This window comes from Hibiscus syriacus, unplaced genomic scaffold (genome assembly GCF_006381635.1).
Source record: "Hibiscus syriacus cultivar Baekdansim isolate YM2019G1 unplaced genomic scaffold, ASM638163v2 tig00111506_pilon, whole genome shotgun sequence".
In the NCBI taxonomy this organism is placed as follows: domain Eukaryota; kingdom Viridiplantae; phylum Streptophyta; class Magnoliopsida; order Malvales; family Malvaceae; genus Hibiscus; species Hibiscus syriacus.
Window position 1 is genome coordinate 1232335 of NW_024063109.1, and position 18108 is coordinate 1250442.

The 18108-nt window shown below is 35.5% G+C and overlaps 2 protein-coding genes and 1 non-coding gene across 3 annotated transcripts; 1 reads left to right on the forward strand and 2 right to left on the reverse strand.

Moving 5' to 3' along the window:
• Positions 1 to 10873: 10873 nt before the first annotated feature.
• On the reverse strand, positions 10874 to 11455 carry LOC120164324. Its single transcript, XM_039174071.1, has one exon. It carries the CDS (start codon positions 11453 to 11455, stop codon positions 10874 to 10876), a length of 582 nt encoding a protein of 193 aa, XP_039030002.1.
• An 898-nt stretch (positions 11456 to 12353) lies between these two features.
• On the forward strand, positions 12354 to 16796 carry LOC120164201 (phosphoglycolate phosphatase 2-like). Its single transcript, XM_039173957.1, has 12 exons — positions 12354 to 12436; positions 12536 to 12661; positions 12756 to 12823; positions 12930 to 13022; positions 13108 to 13179; positions 14202 to 14273; positions 14503 to 14562; positions 14642 to 14694; positions 15442 to 15539; positions 15610 to 15709; positions 16447 to 16550; positions 16644 to 16796. Exons 2-12 carry the CDS (start codon positions 12550 to 12552, stop codon positions 16742 to 16744), a joined length of 933 nt encoding a protein of 310 aa, XP_039029888.1. The 5' UTR covers positions 12354 to 12436; positions 12536 to 12549; the 3' UTR covers positions 16745 to 16796.
• A 1045-nt stretch (positions 16797 to 17841) lies between these two features.
• TRNAC-GCA lies at positions 17842 to 17913 on the reverse strand. Its single transcript has one exon. It is a non-coding gene; the product is annotated as a tRNA-Cys (tRNA).
• Positions 17914 to 18108: the final 195 nt, after the last annotated feature.

An 18108-nucleotide genomic window follows, 5' to 3' on the forward strand; every position in this document is an offset into this window, starting at 1 on the left:
TAAACTTGTAATTCATTTAACAATTACAAACACTAACATAAACTGCCTATTGTTTATTTTAATCATTATCCTTTATTACCAACATGACTATCTTATAATTTATTACCAATTGTATCTAAACTAGTAGAAACCAACTATTATTATTATATACATTCCAACTAGAAATTTAAACTACATCAAATTGATGTAATTACTGATATCGTAGATATGCCTCTTGATTAGTGTGATGTTTGTTACTCCTTACTCCAATTTTATTCTTTTTACCTATACGTGAAAATTATCGTACGCTAAGTATAAACTTAGTGAGACAATAATAATAATCAGTGCAATACAATATATATCTATAACAATACTCAATGCATCATGATAACTTTACTTGTACTACCTTCATGTTACACATATTAACATAAAGTAAACAATGTATGTAATTTCTTACCAATATACTTGTCGTTTATTCCATAAGTTCATAAGCTTAATCAATTGTTTATAATTTATTAACCAATAAACCATAGCCAAAATATAAGTCTATGAGAACCCTGGGTAGACGAGTCAAATATGCACCGAAGTGCTAATACGCATAAGTAGGGATGGGCATCTAACCCGAACCCGACCCGATCGGGTTGGATTTTTCTAAAAAAAAATTCGGGTCGGGTCGGGTCGAGTTCGGGTTTAGGGTGAAAAAAATCCCTGACCCGACCTGGAAAAAATATATAATTTTATCCTATATATTTAGGAATAATTACAATAATACCCCTCCATATATTATTTTTTTCAATTTAATCACTGTTTTTATTGAATAAAAATAATTTTTTATTATTTCAGGTCGGGTCGGGTCGGGTTTTTTAAACTATCTATCGGGTCGGGTCGGGTGAAAAATTAATTTCGTCGGGGCGGGTCACGGGTGGAGGTCCCCTTCTTCTCGAGTCGAGTCGGGTGGACCAAAAACCCGACCCATGCCCATCCCTACGCATAAGGTCGTGCCCACCATATGCACTAAGTGTCCTTTATACACTATAATGCTAAATCAAATATGCAGTCTGCTGCTGGACTCTATAACATGCCAGCTATACCACTGTCCCTTAATGACCTACTTGGGCATATAGTATATATTTATTTCATTCATGACATTGTATATCAACATAATTCAACATTGGACAGTTCATACCTGAAATAACATTCATTATATAACATCATAAATAAACAAGTGATCAATGCATTTTATAGTAACTTCTGACATACTTAAAATATGTCAAATATATGATTAATGACATAAATATCATACTAATACAAACAAAGTAGACTCATCGCAAGTCTTCCTAATGATGTATAAAACATCCATGTATCATGTTATATATGCATTGCATTCACATTGACACTTTTATATAAGTCAAAATATAAGTCTCACTAAGTTTTAATCTCGATATTTTTCATTTCTTTTGTTGCTAGCTAGATCCTGATTTTGATTGATGTCTATAAATACATCAAATATATAACACAAATAATCAAAAGCACGTGTTAGAATTCATCTAACCCATGCACATATAATGTAAGAAAAATTCATAATATTCATTTTAATATAATTGTAATTATACTGTTTCTTATACTTCATTTCCACCTTAACTTACTTGAATTCACCTTTAAATCACAATTTCACCTTAAGTTCTTATTTTTCTCTTTTAGATTTTAAGGAATAATCATAAAAACTTCACATTTCAAGTATAAATCAAATAATTCAATCATCAAATTAATCCTTGAAAGATAACAAATATCATAAATAAGTCACTTGAATTTTCCTATAAATTTTTCCTTAAGAAACCCATATGGCCTAATATAATCCATCACTTTTCAAAGTGCTTTCAAATTACAAATAACACATTTAAATATTTATTGTAATTTTCTACCATAGCCCTCAAGCTTTGAATATAATTCCTAAACTTTTCTAAAGTATCTTTTTGGTCACTCTTAGGATTCAACCATTCTTTTTTATTTTCAAGCTTGAATAAACATGTTAAGACATACAACATAAGATTCTCATCATATCTAACATAAAAATCAATTCAAAACATGAACCCCTTAAATTTTCATCCTTTCCAAATTGATCCCTAAAGGAAAACTAATGGATTTTTCATCACTTGTAGCATGAAATCAACATCACAACACCTATATCATCATTTTCAAGTCTTGAAACCTCAAATCCCTTCATCCCTTTCATTCACCATTTTCAGGAATTTAGGGTTATAAGCATGAACAACATGAACAAATGATACCAAATGAAAGAGAATTTAATGGAGAACAAAATTGGGTTTCATGTCTTAACCTTAAATCTAATTTAAAAGGCTTAAAAATCAATTTAAAAACTTACCTTGCTTTTGTTGTAACTCACAACAGCAGCAAACCAATTCGAGAAAGTTCTTGAATTATTATTTTTTAATTCTTTTTGAATTTTATAACCTAAATGAATTTAAAATTTATTTTAGTCTAAAATGACTATTATGACCTCCAAATCTAATGATCCTAATCATGCCACATATCAAATTTATCATCCTAGGGCTGAAATTAAACCATGAAGTTACCAGTTTACAACTTTACCCTTGTAAAGTTACAAAATTACAATCTTGTCCTTTTTAATCTAATGGCTAAGATTTAACATGAAAATCAACTTAAATCCAGTGGTACACATTAAATCTTATCATTAAATCTTATCATTTTTAAAGCATGGAAAATGCATTTTGCCCTTGCTCTATCATCTAGAAAAATTTCCTAAATTTTCGAATCGATTCAATTATCCGAATTTTTCTCGAACTTTCACACTTTATAGCTTTTAACACAAAATATGTACGAAAAATTTGAAACCCAAGAAAACATCATTCTTGAGGGTAAACTATTCATTTACGGAACCAAGTTATACAACTTTTTAAAACTACACTTTGGTCCCTAAATTTTCTAAAGTTTATACTTTAGCCACCAAACTTTGACTTTATTCATTTTGGTCACTAACCAAAATTTTGGAGTATTACACTAAATATTGAATTTATTACTTTTTAATTACATGAAATTTATAATTTTGAGCCCTGGGCAAGAGGGCACTGACAATTAAATTGGTTAATGACATCTTGCCAGGCTAAGAAACATAATTGTTGTAGTCGAATACTTAAATTGATTAATGTCATCTATTATCACGTAAACAACTTAGAAACTAGTGATTCTGTGCAATTAAACTATGTTTGTTTCTTTTAAAAGTATTTTAAATATGTAACAATCTTTAGAGTAATTAATTAAAAGATTTCAATTGACACTTTTTCTTTATGTTATGGTTCAATACCCATTAGGAACAAAAAATTTTATTTATCATTTCCTAAATATAATTTGTTTAAAAAATATTCTAAATAACATCCGGCCATAACAGTATTACGATGTTGAAAACAAAATATGAAGACTTTGTTTTGTTACTTCTGATTGTTTGACGGTTATCATACATTTAATTTAGTAGGACTCCTTTATGTTTATTGTCATTCAATGTAGACGATTTGATGTTAACTAACGAATAAATCTTTGTTAATTGCTAATGTCAATCCCTACCTTTTCTACCAAGTTAATTTTCAATGAGCTAGCTGTACATGTCACAAGTCGTATCTAAGAGCCCGAGACCGGTACACACATTGAAGCCCGAGGGGTTTCTTGCAGCGCTCTAGGTTTGATAAGTCCGCCAAAGTAGGTTAGGGGTTGTTGCCTTCTAGGCTCACCTTCAAGAGACTCGACTCGTCAAGTAAATAGAGACAGTAATGACTCGTCAAGAATTTTGTTTAAGCGGGTAAAAATGAATAATGAATATCAAATTTTGTTTAAGGGCATCGATATTCTTTTAAAAATATGTTTATTTTATTTTAAAATACTTTTAGATTAAATTTATAAAGATTTTCCCCCCAAATAATGACACCCCTCACAGTAACATGGCTCCACCAGTGTAGGCTTTAGAGCCATTAAATGTAAGGAAACTCACTATAAATAGAGATATTTCTCATCTTTTTAGTATTACTTTTTTTCCTTTTCTTTGAAGAATGCAAAGACTACTTAAACTAAATATCCTTTCTCTTAAATTTTTTTCCCTTTTTGCTTTCCTTCGACAAGGCCTTGTGCCTACTCGAGACGTTTGATTGAAACTTAGACATCACCCTTTTATTTTACAGGTCAACTTAGGCACTCGACTCAAGCTCTAGTGTCTAAGGTCGCATGGTTTGCTAGTTTCATATCTAACCCCATGATATTTGTCATTATAGAGTCAGGTTTATGAGTATGATTGTTTGGAGATGACACACTAAGGAAGTGAGGTTCCCGTTCATGTGGGGATTGAGACTCATACCAGAAAGTAGAAGAGAGCAAGCGAAATTCCTATGAGATCGCAATATTAGATTCATGTTATGATAGGAGAAGATGGGGGTGGTTTTAACACATATTGATTTAGGTGATGTCCTACAACGGTTAGATAAGATGCCTTCGACATTAACGCTTGAAGAAAAGCAACATAAGGATTAAAAAGCTTCATCAAAATTATATTTGTATCAAGCGAATGAAATTCTACAAGATGTGTTGAAGGAAAAGACCGACACTGCATTGTGGTTGAGGCTGAAACAACTATGCATGTCAAAAACCCTAACTAGAAAATTGCATTGAAGCAACGTCTTTATTTTCATTATTTGGTTGAAGATTCCAAATGACAACGTTACTAGTAAAATTGTATTGACTAAATCAAGCGAAAGAGGATTTCTTCTTGAACAAGACAATTGTGGGCATAATGATTATGTGAAGCATAAAAGAGTTCAATTCTGTAGGCATAACGAATTTGAGAAGAAAAAGAGAATTCAATTTTATGAGCACAACATATTTAAGATGCATAAATTCAGTATCATGAGCATAACAGATTTGAGAAAAAATTTTAGTTTGCCACGTATATTAATAATACTCAGAGAAAGATTATTCCTGCACAATGTTCTACTACCGAGAATAGGCATAGGAAATAAACTAGACCTTTACAGGGATTCAACGAGGCTAAAGTGTTATGGGTGACTTAGGATATAATTGTCATTGATGATCAAAGTCGCGTTGTGCATGATATTGCTCTTGGTGATACAGTTATGAACAAAGTTAGCATTGATGATGATCTTATCAATGTGAAAACTAAGTTACCTCGTACATCCAAGCTTTGTCAAGGCTTGTATTCAGTTAATAATTATAGTTGAAAAATATCCTTTTAAGCGGTTATGTGAAATAGGCAAAGATTTTTTCTTGAGTTTGTGTGTTTCACAGTATTTGAAATTTTGTCTCGAACTCTTTGCACTTTCATAATTCGAGTCAAGACAAAAATCATTATAGTTTAATTCAAATTCAATTTGACTCCATTAATGAAGATATTAATAAAGAGATAATTGTTGAAAGTAAAAAAACCTATTTTGATTAGAAATAAGAAGATTTCGTTTCTTTTAGGTAGAAAACATGATCGTTTCTTTGTCAAACCTAATTTATTTATCTATTTTTTGGGGGGGGGGGTTTCAACTTTCTATATTCTAACCTTATGGAGAGTCACAGGCTGGGAACCTTGGAGTCTAAATAGGACCAGTCCATCAATTAGTATGGAGGGCGGTTTAGGTTTTATTTCGGAATATGTTTCTTTGTTTGTGGATAATCTTCCAAACTCTATACATTGGAAAGGTTTATGGTAGATTGTGGGTTGTTATGGTGAGGTTCTGAGTGTGTACCTTCCATTGAAGAGGAGTCGAGCAAGTTCTAGGTTTGGTTTCGTAAAAGTTGGAAATTTGGTCGAAGCCGAAAGAGTTAAGGAAAGGTTGAATGGTCTTTTGGTGTATGGTAGTGTGAGTTTTGCTAAGTATTCTCGGCAGGTTTCGAACGATAAATGTGCGCATTGTAAGCTGTCATGGAAAGGGAGAAGCATGAGCCCAACTGTAAATGGTTTTTCTCAAAGGAAGGAGGCTAGCCAAGCGTGTGTTGTTAGAAAGGAAATTACGGGGCATGTGGATGAGGAAGAAGTTAGAAAGTTAAAGAGATGTCTGGTAGGAGTTATGACTGGTGTTTGTAGTGTTGGGAGTATCGTTGATAGATTACATAATTGGGGTTTAGGGGAAATTAAAGTTCAGAGACTTCGTGGGAACTCCTTTCTGCTCACCATTGAGGATGAAGATCTATTTATCATGCTTGAAGACCTCCAATGGTCATACTTGAAGGAGATTTTTGTGGATGGGACGCTCTGGACAGAGTCTTTTTGCCAAGAGAAGAGAGTTGTTTGGTTAGAGATAGATGGGTTACCGTTGCATTGCTGGAATGGTGTAACTTTGAAGAGATTAGTTGGCTTGTGGGGTAGTTTTGAGGCTTTTGGAGAAAATGTTAGTCATAATTTAGATTGTGAGAAAGTTAATGTGTTGATTTCTACTTCATCGGAAGCTCGGATTGATGAAGTTGTAGATGTAGTGGTGGAGAATAAGAAGTTTATTGTTCGGGTTCTTGAAGTAAGGATGGTGGATCACTCGTTAGGCAATTTGTCTAAATCCGAAATTCTGAAGAAAAAAGAGATTGAGGATGAGAAGGTTCGGAATTTTAATGCAGGTGTTTCACCAAAAAAATTATCCGATGAACCGTCGGTGGCGTCTGAGTCGGGCAGTTCTGATGGTAAGGAAGGGCCACCCCTTGGTGGCAGCCCTGTTGATGTCGCGTGCTCAGGGGATAGCATTGGTTGTCATAAAAAGGTTAGTATAGGGAAGTCGTTCGAGGTAGGCTGTGGTGTCGAGGAAGGTGGCGAGAATGTGGGAATTAAAATTTAGATCAGGTTAATCACGTGGGGTTGCAGGGTTTGGTTATTGATGGGGCTGAGAGGAAGGCTGAGAGGAAGGCTGTAGAGTCATATGTGGTCAGCCCTATTTTAGACGGGTTTTCTAAGTTGGAGGATAGAGCTTTGGTTGGAGATTCAATAGTAGTTTCCCCAGGTATTGGGTTTCCTCTAGGGATGGGCTTACAGGCTGAAGTTTTAATGGATTCTCCTACAAATATTTTGGTGGCTGTAGGGGGAGGTGTGATGGTGTTAATTTGGGTCATGTTAACTCCATGGATTTAGACAATGCAAGTTTAATGAAAAAAATCTGAATTAGAGAGTCTGGGGGGGTGTCCTAGAAGATGTGTCGTGCTTGCCAGTTCTGTCCATTAGGAATAATAAGAAAATGAAGAAATACGGTTCTCTGATGGACATCCAGGATTCAGTCATCTCGTCAGCTGAAAGGAGTCAAAGAGATCGGGCGTTGAAGAGTTCCAAGTTGAAGAAGTCTGATCTAGAATCCTCTGAATTATCTGGTAGATCTCTCTCAGATTCAGATTTAAAGAAAAGATGGGCTGCTGCGTATGTTGAATCGGAGGAGACATTGTCAGTAGCTAAGTTGCTTGGTATTAAGTTTGCTGGTCCCGAAAGGAAGGTTCTCGAGGAGTTAGTGTCGTTAGAATTGAATTGAATGTAGTGAGTGAGGTGAGGGGTATGTGTTTGGTTGTGTATTGGAACTTTGAGGTCTATGTCGTGGTTTTTTTTTGAGGTCCCGGAGATGATTAGCTAAAGGGTTTTTTGTGGTTATGTTTTGACTTGTAGTGGGGGTCTTGGTTTCGGGAGATTCTAAGTTTCCTATTGTGTGTTAGTTGTCTACAGTGATTTTTTAGTAGGTGTTGGTGTGAGTTTAAGAAATTAGATTGGCTGCTTTTGTTGGGAACGTAGATGGGAGTTTTTCTTGGTATGTTCATGGTTTCGTCTGCTTGGCGTCTGAGGCGTTTTTGGTGGGTTCTGGTTTTCTAAGGTTAGAGTGATGTGTTCAAGGTTTTCTTGATTTGTTTATGAGTTCTGTTTTTATTTGAGTAGTGGGAAGGTGCTCGCGACTTTACATGTCAGAGGAGAGGATTTATTGATGCTTTAGAGGTAGGTAGTGGGGGCGGTAGTGGGTGTTGAGGCTGATTTCTGAGTTGCTTTTGAAGGATAATTGTTTGAAGAGTATCTCATAGTGCGTTATGGGTATCTGAATTATGTCTTAATTTGATTGAGAAATGGTTTTTTAGTGCATTGGAGGTTAGAGGTGGAGAGCATGTGCGTGTTGAGGTGGAACATTGGGCTGCTTTAGAATGTTTTGCGCAGGATTTTTAAGTGTTGGGCAGTTGGATTTTTTAAATCCAAATCATTGAGTAGTGGGGAACCATCGCTTCTTCCATTGCGTTATTTGTTTGGTTTTATTTATTTCGTGGACGAGATTAGTGGGGCGCAAGAGGGCGTTGTGGGGGAGTCGTGCGCATCTTTGGAGAGAATTGAGGCCGGCTTGCTGGTTGTATATGCTGTTGGTTTATCGATCTCGGCAATCGATCTGAGCAGAGGGCGTTTTGTTCTATATTAGTGTTGTAGCTCTGCGCCAGCCCAAGTCTGATTTCATCTATTTCTAACTTTTTATTTGATTTTGAATATAAGCGCAACGATTAAGGTAGTGGAGGTAAAAATGGGTCAATTTGCCTAGGTTCTAATTTCGTCGCTACCTTGAAGTCTTCCCAGAGTTGTCGAGGTAGTGCAATATGGTGGCCATGTGCATTGCATGACGGTTACTCTCTCATGTGGTAAGAAGCTGAACAAAGATCTTGTGCCCATAGTGGATGAAGCTAGCAATCAAGATGAAGGAATTTTAGTACGGTTGTTTATTGTTTTTAGTTTGGTTGTGGTCTTTTCATCGACTTTCTATGGTTGTCCGCTTTGGAGCTTTTGGATACGCTTTTGCTGTCTCTGTTTCGGTCGTGCTGTCTCTGTACGCGTTGATTTGTCGAAGAAGCCTTTTCGGTTTGAAGTGTTGCTGTTTCTTAGATGGGTGCAGTCAGTGCATATTTTGGTCGATAGTGCTTTTTGTTCTTGACTTGTCTTTAACTAGGTGGTGGTGATCTTTGTATGCATGGCATTCGTTTTTGGATTGTGTTTGTATTGCTCTCTTATGTAGCGCTCTTTTCTTCCATTTAGTCTAGGAAGATTTTTAACGAGGCTCATAAGTTGTTGTTCGTCTCTTGATTTTAATATATATTTCTAATATGATATAAAAAACAAGAACTAATCCTATACAATTTATTTTCGTTATTTCTTTAGACCCCGCGATCAGTTCATGCACGCTTCAAAGACCCCTGCTTTTGACTTACCGGAGAAGTAACCAAAGCACTAATGGAACTTTCCAACAACATCAGAAGACGTCGCCATTGATCTCATAACATAATCTCCGACCATTGTCATGAAAACTTGCAAGACCTCAACACTGCCATAAAATCCCAACCAAGGCTCTTCCTAGGCTCTAAAAAGAACCATGCGGCCACCAACTTGCTAGCAATCGCAGCTGCACACGCCGCTCGCTGTAAGCAAGAAAAGGACCGTGGCATTTCATTAGCAAGTGTAAAAACAGACTCATTTTACATTTTTGGAATGGAAATAAAAGAGGATGGTCGGTGAACAAGATAAAGAGAACGAAAGAATGACTTTGAGACCACAAGTGAGCGAAATAGCAATCACTAGCTTAGTGTTCTCGGGAGCACTTCCCTTTGAATCTTTGCTAGCGGAGATAAGATTGTGGCAAGGCTTGATAATGCGATTAAAGAAGTTGAAGAATTGGAGTGGAAAACTTGATACAAGGAGTTCAATGATGATGAAATCATTGAGACATGTACAAATCAACCAGTGAATGTTGCAAAGAATCAGCTGCCATCCTATGCTTTTTAAAAGGTAGAAACAAGCCTTTTAAGATATGAGGTTTATGGAGAAGTGGCAGGTTTATTATAATATGATTTTTTTTGGAATAGTCTATTACTCTATTTGTAGATTGGTTTTAGTTTACGATTTTAGATAAGTGATAGAAGTCGTAGTAGCTAGTAAAGAAATATGGGGAAAAACGAATAAAGATGAAGGGAAAGGTAATTTAAGATAAGATATTAGATAAGAAACCTTCCTGTCTATTCGGTTGTGTTCCAGCAGGGCTGGAGGAGAAGAAGCCCTTAGAGTTTATTCGGTTGGAACATAGGCAAGAAAACGAATGCAAATATTAAGCCTCAACCAAAGTACCATGACACTGATCGCCCTTTACTCTCTTTCCTCGGTTGACAAAACATTCTTAAGAGGTAATATGTTGAAGAATCGGGAAAAGTAAACGAAAGAACACAAAAATTTTAACGAGGTTCGGCAATGTGCTTACGTCCTCGGTGCCTAGGCGGCGCTAGAAATTTTATTCAATGTCTCATAGGTTTAGGTTACATCTCTATTTATAATAGAAAATCCTAGTACATAATTACAAAATTAACCCTGTACACAGTTGTGAACTAGGGCATATGTTTATGAGCCGGTAGGGAATTAAAATGCTGCTATAAGGCTACTGCTGATGGATTTAGCGTCAATTTTCATGACTGTTGTGATTTCAAGGGACCCTGCGTGATAATTGGATACACCGATGACTTTTCTGATATATATAAGTTTTGGTATATAAGGAAATTTAATATATTTCTCTCATCCGTGGTGGTAAAAAAGATCGAACCACGTCAATTTTCTTCTCTTGTATGTGATCTATTTCATGTTAAACAAACACAGACAAAACAAAACCTCTATATTTTGCTTCTTTTTAATTCCCACAAACCAAACTGTTAGCCCGTGAACGTGAATGCATGCATCTGCCTTTGGTCCCATCAAGTTTGGCACCACCTCTTGTACTTTTATTTGTATTAAGGCTTATGAACCATATAGTTTATTGTATAAATCATAAAACCATTCATTTACTTTTCATAAGATTAGGTTTTATATCAGCAAAAAAGGTCATTACAGATCACATTACTAACATAGCCAAAAGTCATTTAGTACAAATCTTCTAGTGGATACAATACAGATTTCACAAAGTTTGATCAAATCAGCATTAACGGTGGCCAGAAGTGAAAAGTGGTCGCCTCTGCCTTGGATCTCATTCAAGCAAGCTTTTGTAATATCGGCAGCACCATTCATCAGTTCCACCACAGAGTCGAGTGAGTCCGGGTTGAAGTCATTGTTAGCCGACGAAAGTTGTGACAAGGCCTTGTTGTTGCTGCTTTGACATATTTGGAGGCTGTTGCGGTCCAAAGAGTTGGTGGCATTTTGAAGGAGGAGAGCTATGAGGGATTTTGCGTGGGTGGCCTTGGTTTGAGCTAACCGTAAAGCAGCATTAGCGAGGTCGCCGGCAAGGGCATGCGGGCCACCTGCATTTGGGTCTGCAGTTAGAGTCGTAACACAAAATGCGTTGTTGGACGTCTGGTTGCACACCTGCTTGAGAAGCTCCGTGCTATTGAGGACCCCTTTGGAGGGAATGATGATGGCAATGAACAAGATGAGTGGCCAGAGGTGAATGAAACTGGTACTGGGTGGTTGATATCTTGCCATTGCCATGTCTCTTTTGATTCAGATAATGATTTTTGATTTTTTGGTCTGTAAATTGCTAAGTTGAGCAGTTAAATATTGGGTTAATTGGGCTCACAATTCAAACTCCACTGCAACCCACTTCATAGAAAATGACCAACTGCCAGTCAATAATGATTTACTATCAATATTCACTGCAATTAACTGCGATAGAAAACGATGCATGGCACTCGCAATAAACACATCACCCTAAGAACAATGATTGATATAAATACCTATGAGCTACATTGAAAGATACAAAAGACTGGAAATGGAACTTCAGAATGCCTATTAGCATGATCACTTCATATTGTTATAGAGAAAAAGGAAATTAAAGGTTGTAAAACATGAATGAAACATAACAATTGACAACACTTTTTGCTTGCCGATCATAGTTCTAATTACATGTGAATATTACCTTTCCACGCTCTGGCCTGCATGAAACCTGAGATTAACTGCATCACCTTGAAGAATCAGGTATGTCAACCCCAACAAAGCCTAGTCCTTGCACTGTAACAGGTGCAGCCAACCCAATATGAACTACTACATACAAGGCTATAAAAACTGGAAACCATAGTAAAATTAGCAAAGTATTGGACTGTCAACTTCCTATCTAAAGTTGAAACTGATTGAGTTGTTATAAATCAATTTGTGTATTTTAATGATTTTTGGAGAAACAATTATTTAACTATTGTTAACAACGTCGGGTGATTGGTTTGTTACAAATCAATAACATTAGTGATCAATTTGTTATTTTTGAAAACTTGAATAAGGAAAGCGAAAATTTACTCGAACTAGTGACACATTTATATAGTTTAACCATTAATAAAATTTAAAAAAAAACTTTTAAACTAAATGGAATCTAAAGCCTAAATGGGGTGATTGTGCCTGTGAAGGAAAAGCGTTGGCATTTGGCAAAAATTAGCCGTCGGCTGCGTATACCTTCTGCTCAAGGAATATTTTTCAACACTCGTAAATTCTTATTCTTATTTTTTCTCTTTTTGATGGATGGATTTTGAAGCAGTTGTAACATGTAACTCTACTGACTTGGTGGTTTGTTGATGAAACAAGGATTGAAGCTAGCAATGGAGGCTACAAATTCAAATCCCACTTCAACTGCTGCCGCCGAGCTACTGTGCGGAGTCAACGCAAAAGCACTGCTGGATTCCGTTGATGCATTTCTCTTCGATTGCGATGGTTCACATTCCCACTCTTTCCTTCTCATCTTTTCTCTGTTTTGCTTTTTTTTTCGTTGATTTTGCAATAAATACAAGCAGCGTTGCGATTGCAGGCGTTATTTGGAAGGGCGATAAGCTGATCGACGGAACTCCCGAGACACTAGAAATGCTTCGATCCATGGTCTCATTCTCTCACTCTTTTCACCCATTAGCTTTCCATTTGATTATCAAATTTATGATTCATCCTTGTGAAATAGTAATTCATAATATCATGACTTGATTAAAAGGGGAAGAAGCTGATATTTGTGACCAACAACTCTACCAAGTCAAGATTCCAATACGCTAACAAATTTCGTTCGCTCGGACTATCTGTTTCTCAGGTTAGTTTGTAATATTTGTTAAATTTTGCAAAGAAAAGGAAATAAACTACTCTTTTGTTTTTGTCTGACTGTTATGTATTCGTAGGATGAGATATTTTCGTCTTCTTATGCTGCTGCTATGTACTTGAAGGTCAATCAGTTTCCTCTCGAAAAGAAGGTTACCATTTTTGCTTTCTCTTCCTCACTCGTTAAATATTATATAACTAAGGGGTTTAAATGGCTGCGATGCATTTTCAATCACATCGTGCTTGTTGCAGTTGTAGTGTAAATGAATATTACCGTAGCAAATTGCTATTGATATTGGCTATAGAAAGAGTTGAAAACGCAAAATAGTGACTCTAAAACCGGGATGCGGCTGCTATTTGAATCTCTTTGTAATTTCTTATTACTATTCTCTCTTGATTGTATGTGTAGATGCTAAATCCTGCTTACCCTGTTCCTGATACCTTATATCCAATCGAACTATGCAATTTCTGCTTCATGTATATTATCCTTCTCTTACAACATAACTTTTCTAGTAGCATATTTCTTGGCCTAAATGCTCATCTGTCCTTGAACAATACTGCTTCTGTTCAACAGAATAGAAGTTAGCAGTTCAATACCTACACTTCAATTTCGTTTTGAAATGTATGATTAAGCGTCGGTGTATCTCCTGCTAACTCTCCCTTGTTCCTGTTTCATGCACCACCCTTTAGTTTTTTTATAATTGAAATTATCAGGTTTAGACCCCTTATTAGTTATTACGAGAACTAAGAGTACAGCACTTTACCTACATACCTGATACCACATAATAGTTCAACACCGCCCTTTTCCGCCCTTTCTCACTCTCCCTCATTCTGTCTTCCTAATACTTTCGTTTTTCTACTTTTCTCTTTTTAAATTCAAATATAAAAATATTTGTTTAGAAAGAAAGATCTAGATTAATTTTTGCAATGTATCGTAATTACATGACATTTTTTACTAGGTGTCATAATTTCAGTGGTAATATATGCCACGTCAGTGTTAGAATACCGATGTTAATGAAAAGGACCAGAGTATATGATGGAATGAACTTTATCTATTTACCATTCTTTATTCTTTATCAATGTGATAGAAGTGGTATATAGGGGGGAAATGAATATTCAACCTATATTTATTTTTCTTGTGCACACTATTCAATTTTTTTTTTTCATGTTTCAGGTTTATGTCATAGGAGGGGAAGGCATAGTACAAGAGTTGCAACTTTCTGGATTTACTGCTCTTGGTGGCCCAGTACCTTCTTCCTCTTTTCAATTTTCATTTTCAGTTCATGTCTTTAGATTAGGAATTCATCCTCTTCTCCATCTTTCTAACAACTGACAGGCTTGTTTTTGTGGACCACTCTTCTTTCCTCTGCTTTTTGCTTTGTTATAGTGTGTGTTTGTGTTTCATTGTTGTTTGTTCTTGCATCATAATCTCTTGCTTTAATGAATTTTAATTGCTCTGAGGAATAATATTGCAGGAAGATGGAGAAAAAAGGGCTCAGTGGAAATCAAATTGCCTCTTTGAGCATGATAAAGATGTAATGTAATATCTTTACAATGTCTCTGAGCGTGTTACTTGTTCTTTTTTCCTGAAAGTTTCATAACTTCTATCTTCAGGTTGGAGCAGTTGTTGTTGGATTAGATCCAGATATTAACTATTACAAACTTCAGTAAGTTAAAAGTTTCATCTTCACCTTTTTATGATTTTAAGAGTATGGTATATAAACACATTTTCCAATTATGAATGTTTGATATTAGAACGTTTCCTATGCTTATTCCTAGAATATGTTATAGTTTGTGCAACTGTAGTGAAAATGTAGGGTTTGGATCATGTAGTAAGTGGATGGCTATTCACTTGGTATTTGGTTTTAAGAAAAAAAGTTAGCACGTTTTCTGAAATTATGATTGTCTTCGCAATATGTCCTCTTAAAATAATTTGTCACCAGTTTCAATTCCCCATAGATTTTGTTGCTAAGTATTTGTATTTTGTTTTTAGGTCATTAAAACAACCCTGGACAAGTTCTAACCCATAGACTCTAATGACTATTTTATTACATATTTTACTACATTTATCAACAATACATTTTCCCAAGTTTCTTTATATATTTTATTTGATAAAGTGTGTAGATGTCAACACATTGTTGAATTTCAAATACGAGTTGTTCCCTCCTAGAAAAAATATTATCGACAGTGAATGGTCTGAGGGATCGTTTTTAGTTAAAATACTAATTAGCTTAGGGGCATCGAGTAGATTTTAGGTTACAATGTTTGGCTAGATGAGTAGAAAATGCTAATAAACTTTTAAAGCCTAGACTAGGTCTAAGCAAACTCTTGTCAGATCAGATGAGTTAACATGTAAGATTTGGCAGTGTTTCTTGGACTGTTTGTTCCATCTTTAAAATAATTGCAACTGGCAGGTATGGGACCATTTGCATCCGTGAGAACCCAGGTTGCCTTTTTATTGCTACAAACCGTGATTCAGTTGGACACATGACTGATCTGCAAGAGTGGCCTGGTAAGGAAATTAGATTAAATCTGGATTTTGGTTGAGTTCCGCTTGGTTCATTTCTTATTTATGATTGCAGGTGCAGGGTGCATGGTTGGTGCCATTTGTGGGTCAACGGAAAGAAAGCCTATTGTAGTTGGAAAACCGTCGACCTTCATGATGGATTTTTTACTGCAGAAGTAAGTTTTTTAATGCATTAGTTCTGTATGCATACCAACTAGATACGAAAATTGTGTAATTTGCATTCATATGGGCTTAAACGTCTGAAGTCTACTTTTGAACAAATTAAGAAACACTTCACATAACTAATTTGCAGTCATTTCGCTTGAGATGATTGTCTCTACCTCATTAAATTAAAATGACATTTTCCTTGTATTGGAACAAATGTGGTAGAAAACTGTGCTATGTGAGTTGTTCCTTAACAAGCCTAACTGAAAGCGATTTGTGAGAAGCTCAAGCTAAAGTCAAACTTGATCAAGTTTCACTTTCAAGGTTTGATCTAGACTCAAAATTAAAATCGACTCAGTGGAGCTCGCTCAGTAATATTTTAAACTCAATTATTTATGCTCAAGCTTGAGTTTTGAGTTTGAATTGAGATTTTTCAATACGAGTTGAAAGCAAATATACATATACTAAAAAAAGAAGATGCTTGATAAGGCTTGCTACTGGAGTCAAGCATTAGGAAACTTGAATTCAACTTGCCTGGTAGCTTAGGTTGCTCGAGCTTAACTCAACAGCAACAGCTGAATTTATGTTTATTTTTGGGGAACTAAACCCAAATATTTGAGCATGAATGTCTCATTTACACACCAATGGTAGACTCAGAGAATGATTCTTTGGTGTATAATAATGATGAACACTAAACTTGCTGTACCTATTTTGATAATCATTTTCTATGTTGTTTTGTATTTTGCAGATTTAATCTAAGTACATATAGAATGTGTATGGTGGGTGATAGACTAGATACTGATATATTATTTGGACAAAATGCTGGCTGCAAAACACTGCTAGTCCTTTCAGGTTTGTTGCAGTCTCTTGTTCTTAAGACTGCCTGACTAAAACTCCACCAAGGTTTCTTATATTTCTTTTTGTTTGCAATGCCTAAAATTTCAGGAGTAACAACCAAATCCATTCTCGATGACCCCTCAAACAAGATTCAACCAGATTATTACACTTCCAAGGTCTCTGATTTTCTCAATTTTTTGGGAGAATGACCTGATTGTTCCATTTTTCATGATTTTACCCCATTTTTCATCTCTGTTTAGCAGTATTGTTTACGAATTTGTACTCAAATAATGTAAGCAAGTTACGGTACACGAAATGATGAAACTAGACTTGATAATTTTAGTCAGATACATGTGATTATGATATGAGAAAATAACACAAAATATAATATATGAATGTGTCAAAATTTAGTATATGACACGGTCTACGTGTCTATAGTCTGCATGCTTAGTAGTATGTCTATAACACAAACAATTATAGCTTTGCTAGCAAACTAAAATTCAGGTACTCTTCAAAAACATCTCTTCTTTGTCTAAAAATAAATGAAGAATAAATAAATGACATAATTACATGTTACGGCGATGAATTTTTCACTGTTCCATGTGATATCCATTATTAGTGAAGAAGACATGGTCATCAATAATTTCTATTATGATATCAAAAACAAAAGAACTAGTCCCATACAATTAATTTTTTTGTCAATAATTTCTAACATGCTTGCAACCGCAGCTGCACACGCTGCTCGCTGTAAGCAAGAAAAAGACCGTGGCATTTCGGCAAAATCATTCCAGTAGAGAAGTGAAAGAAGAAAAAAAGATTTTCAAGTAGAGATCATCAAATTTATTTTTCTCAATTTAAGTTGTATCTACAATAAAATGGAAAAGACACGTGGACACCCGACGTCTTTATGAAGATGCATGGAAGACCCGGCGTCTTCACCAAACAAATAAACAGGAAGACGTCACTTCTTTCACCGAAGACGCCGAGTGGTCTTGAGTCTGGACGTCTTCCCCAACATCATAGTATTCACCTCATTTGAACAAGCAAAATCTACACCACCCTTTATTAAAAAAATCAGTTTTCTAACACACCATCCAAATAATTTTTCCGTGGCATTTCATTAGCAAGTGAAAAAACAGACTCATCTTCATTTTGGAATGGAAAAGAAAGAGGATGGTAAGTGAAGAAGATAAAGAGAACAAAAGAGGATACTCAGTGAAGAAGATTTTAGATGAAGTGATTCAAAGTTGTCGTAGCTATTTTTTTTTTAGTTACTTTTTTCCCAGAAAAAGCAAACAAACCAAAAAGGGCCCAACCGGGTTCGAACCGGTGACCTCTTGATCTGCAGTCAAATGCTCTACCACTGAGCTATGGACCCCGATGGTTGAGTACCTCAACACAAATAATATATTTTATTTATTAAAAATAATTGCATTTTAACTGAATTTCGATTACGTTGGCCTTTTCCAGTAAACAAATAGGGGAGAGAGACGAATACCGGTGAAAGGGCAGGACATTTAAGACAAGAACAATGGTTAATAGGCTAGTTAAATTTCTACCTAAATGCATTTCT

Excerpts from the sequence above, each read along its gene's own strand:
- LOC120164324 (XM_039174071.1), bottom strand. The coding sequence starts at position 11,455 with ATGGCAATGGCAAGATATCAACCACCCAGTACCAGTTTCATTCACCTC.
- LOC120164201 (XM_039173957.1), top strand. The coding sequence starts at position 12,550 with ATGGAGGCTACAAATTCAAATCCCACTTCAACTGCTGCCGCCGAGCTA. Across the intron at positions 14,274-14,502 it reads TTACTGCTCTTGGTGGCCCA|GAAGATGGAGAAAAAAGGGC; the intron begins GTACCTTCTTCC and ends ATAATATTGCAG. Across the intron at positions 15,540-15,609 it reads TGATCTGCAAGAGTGGCCTG|GTGCAGGGTGCATGGTTGGT; the intron begins GTAAGGAAATTA and ends TTATGATTGCAG.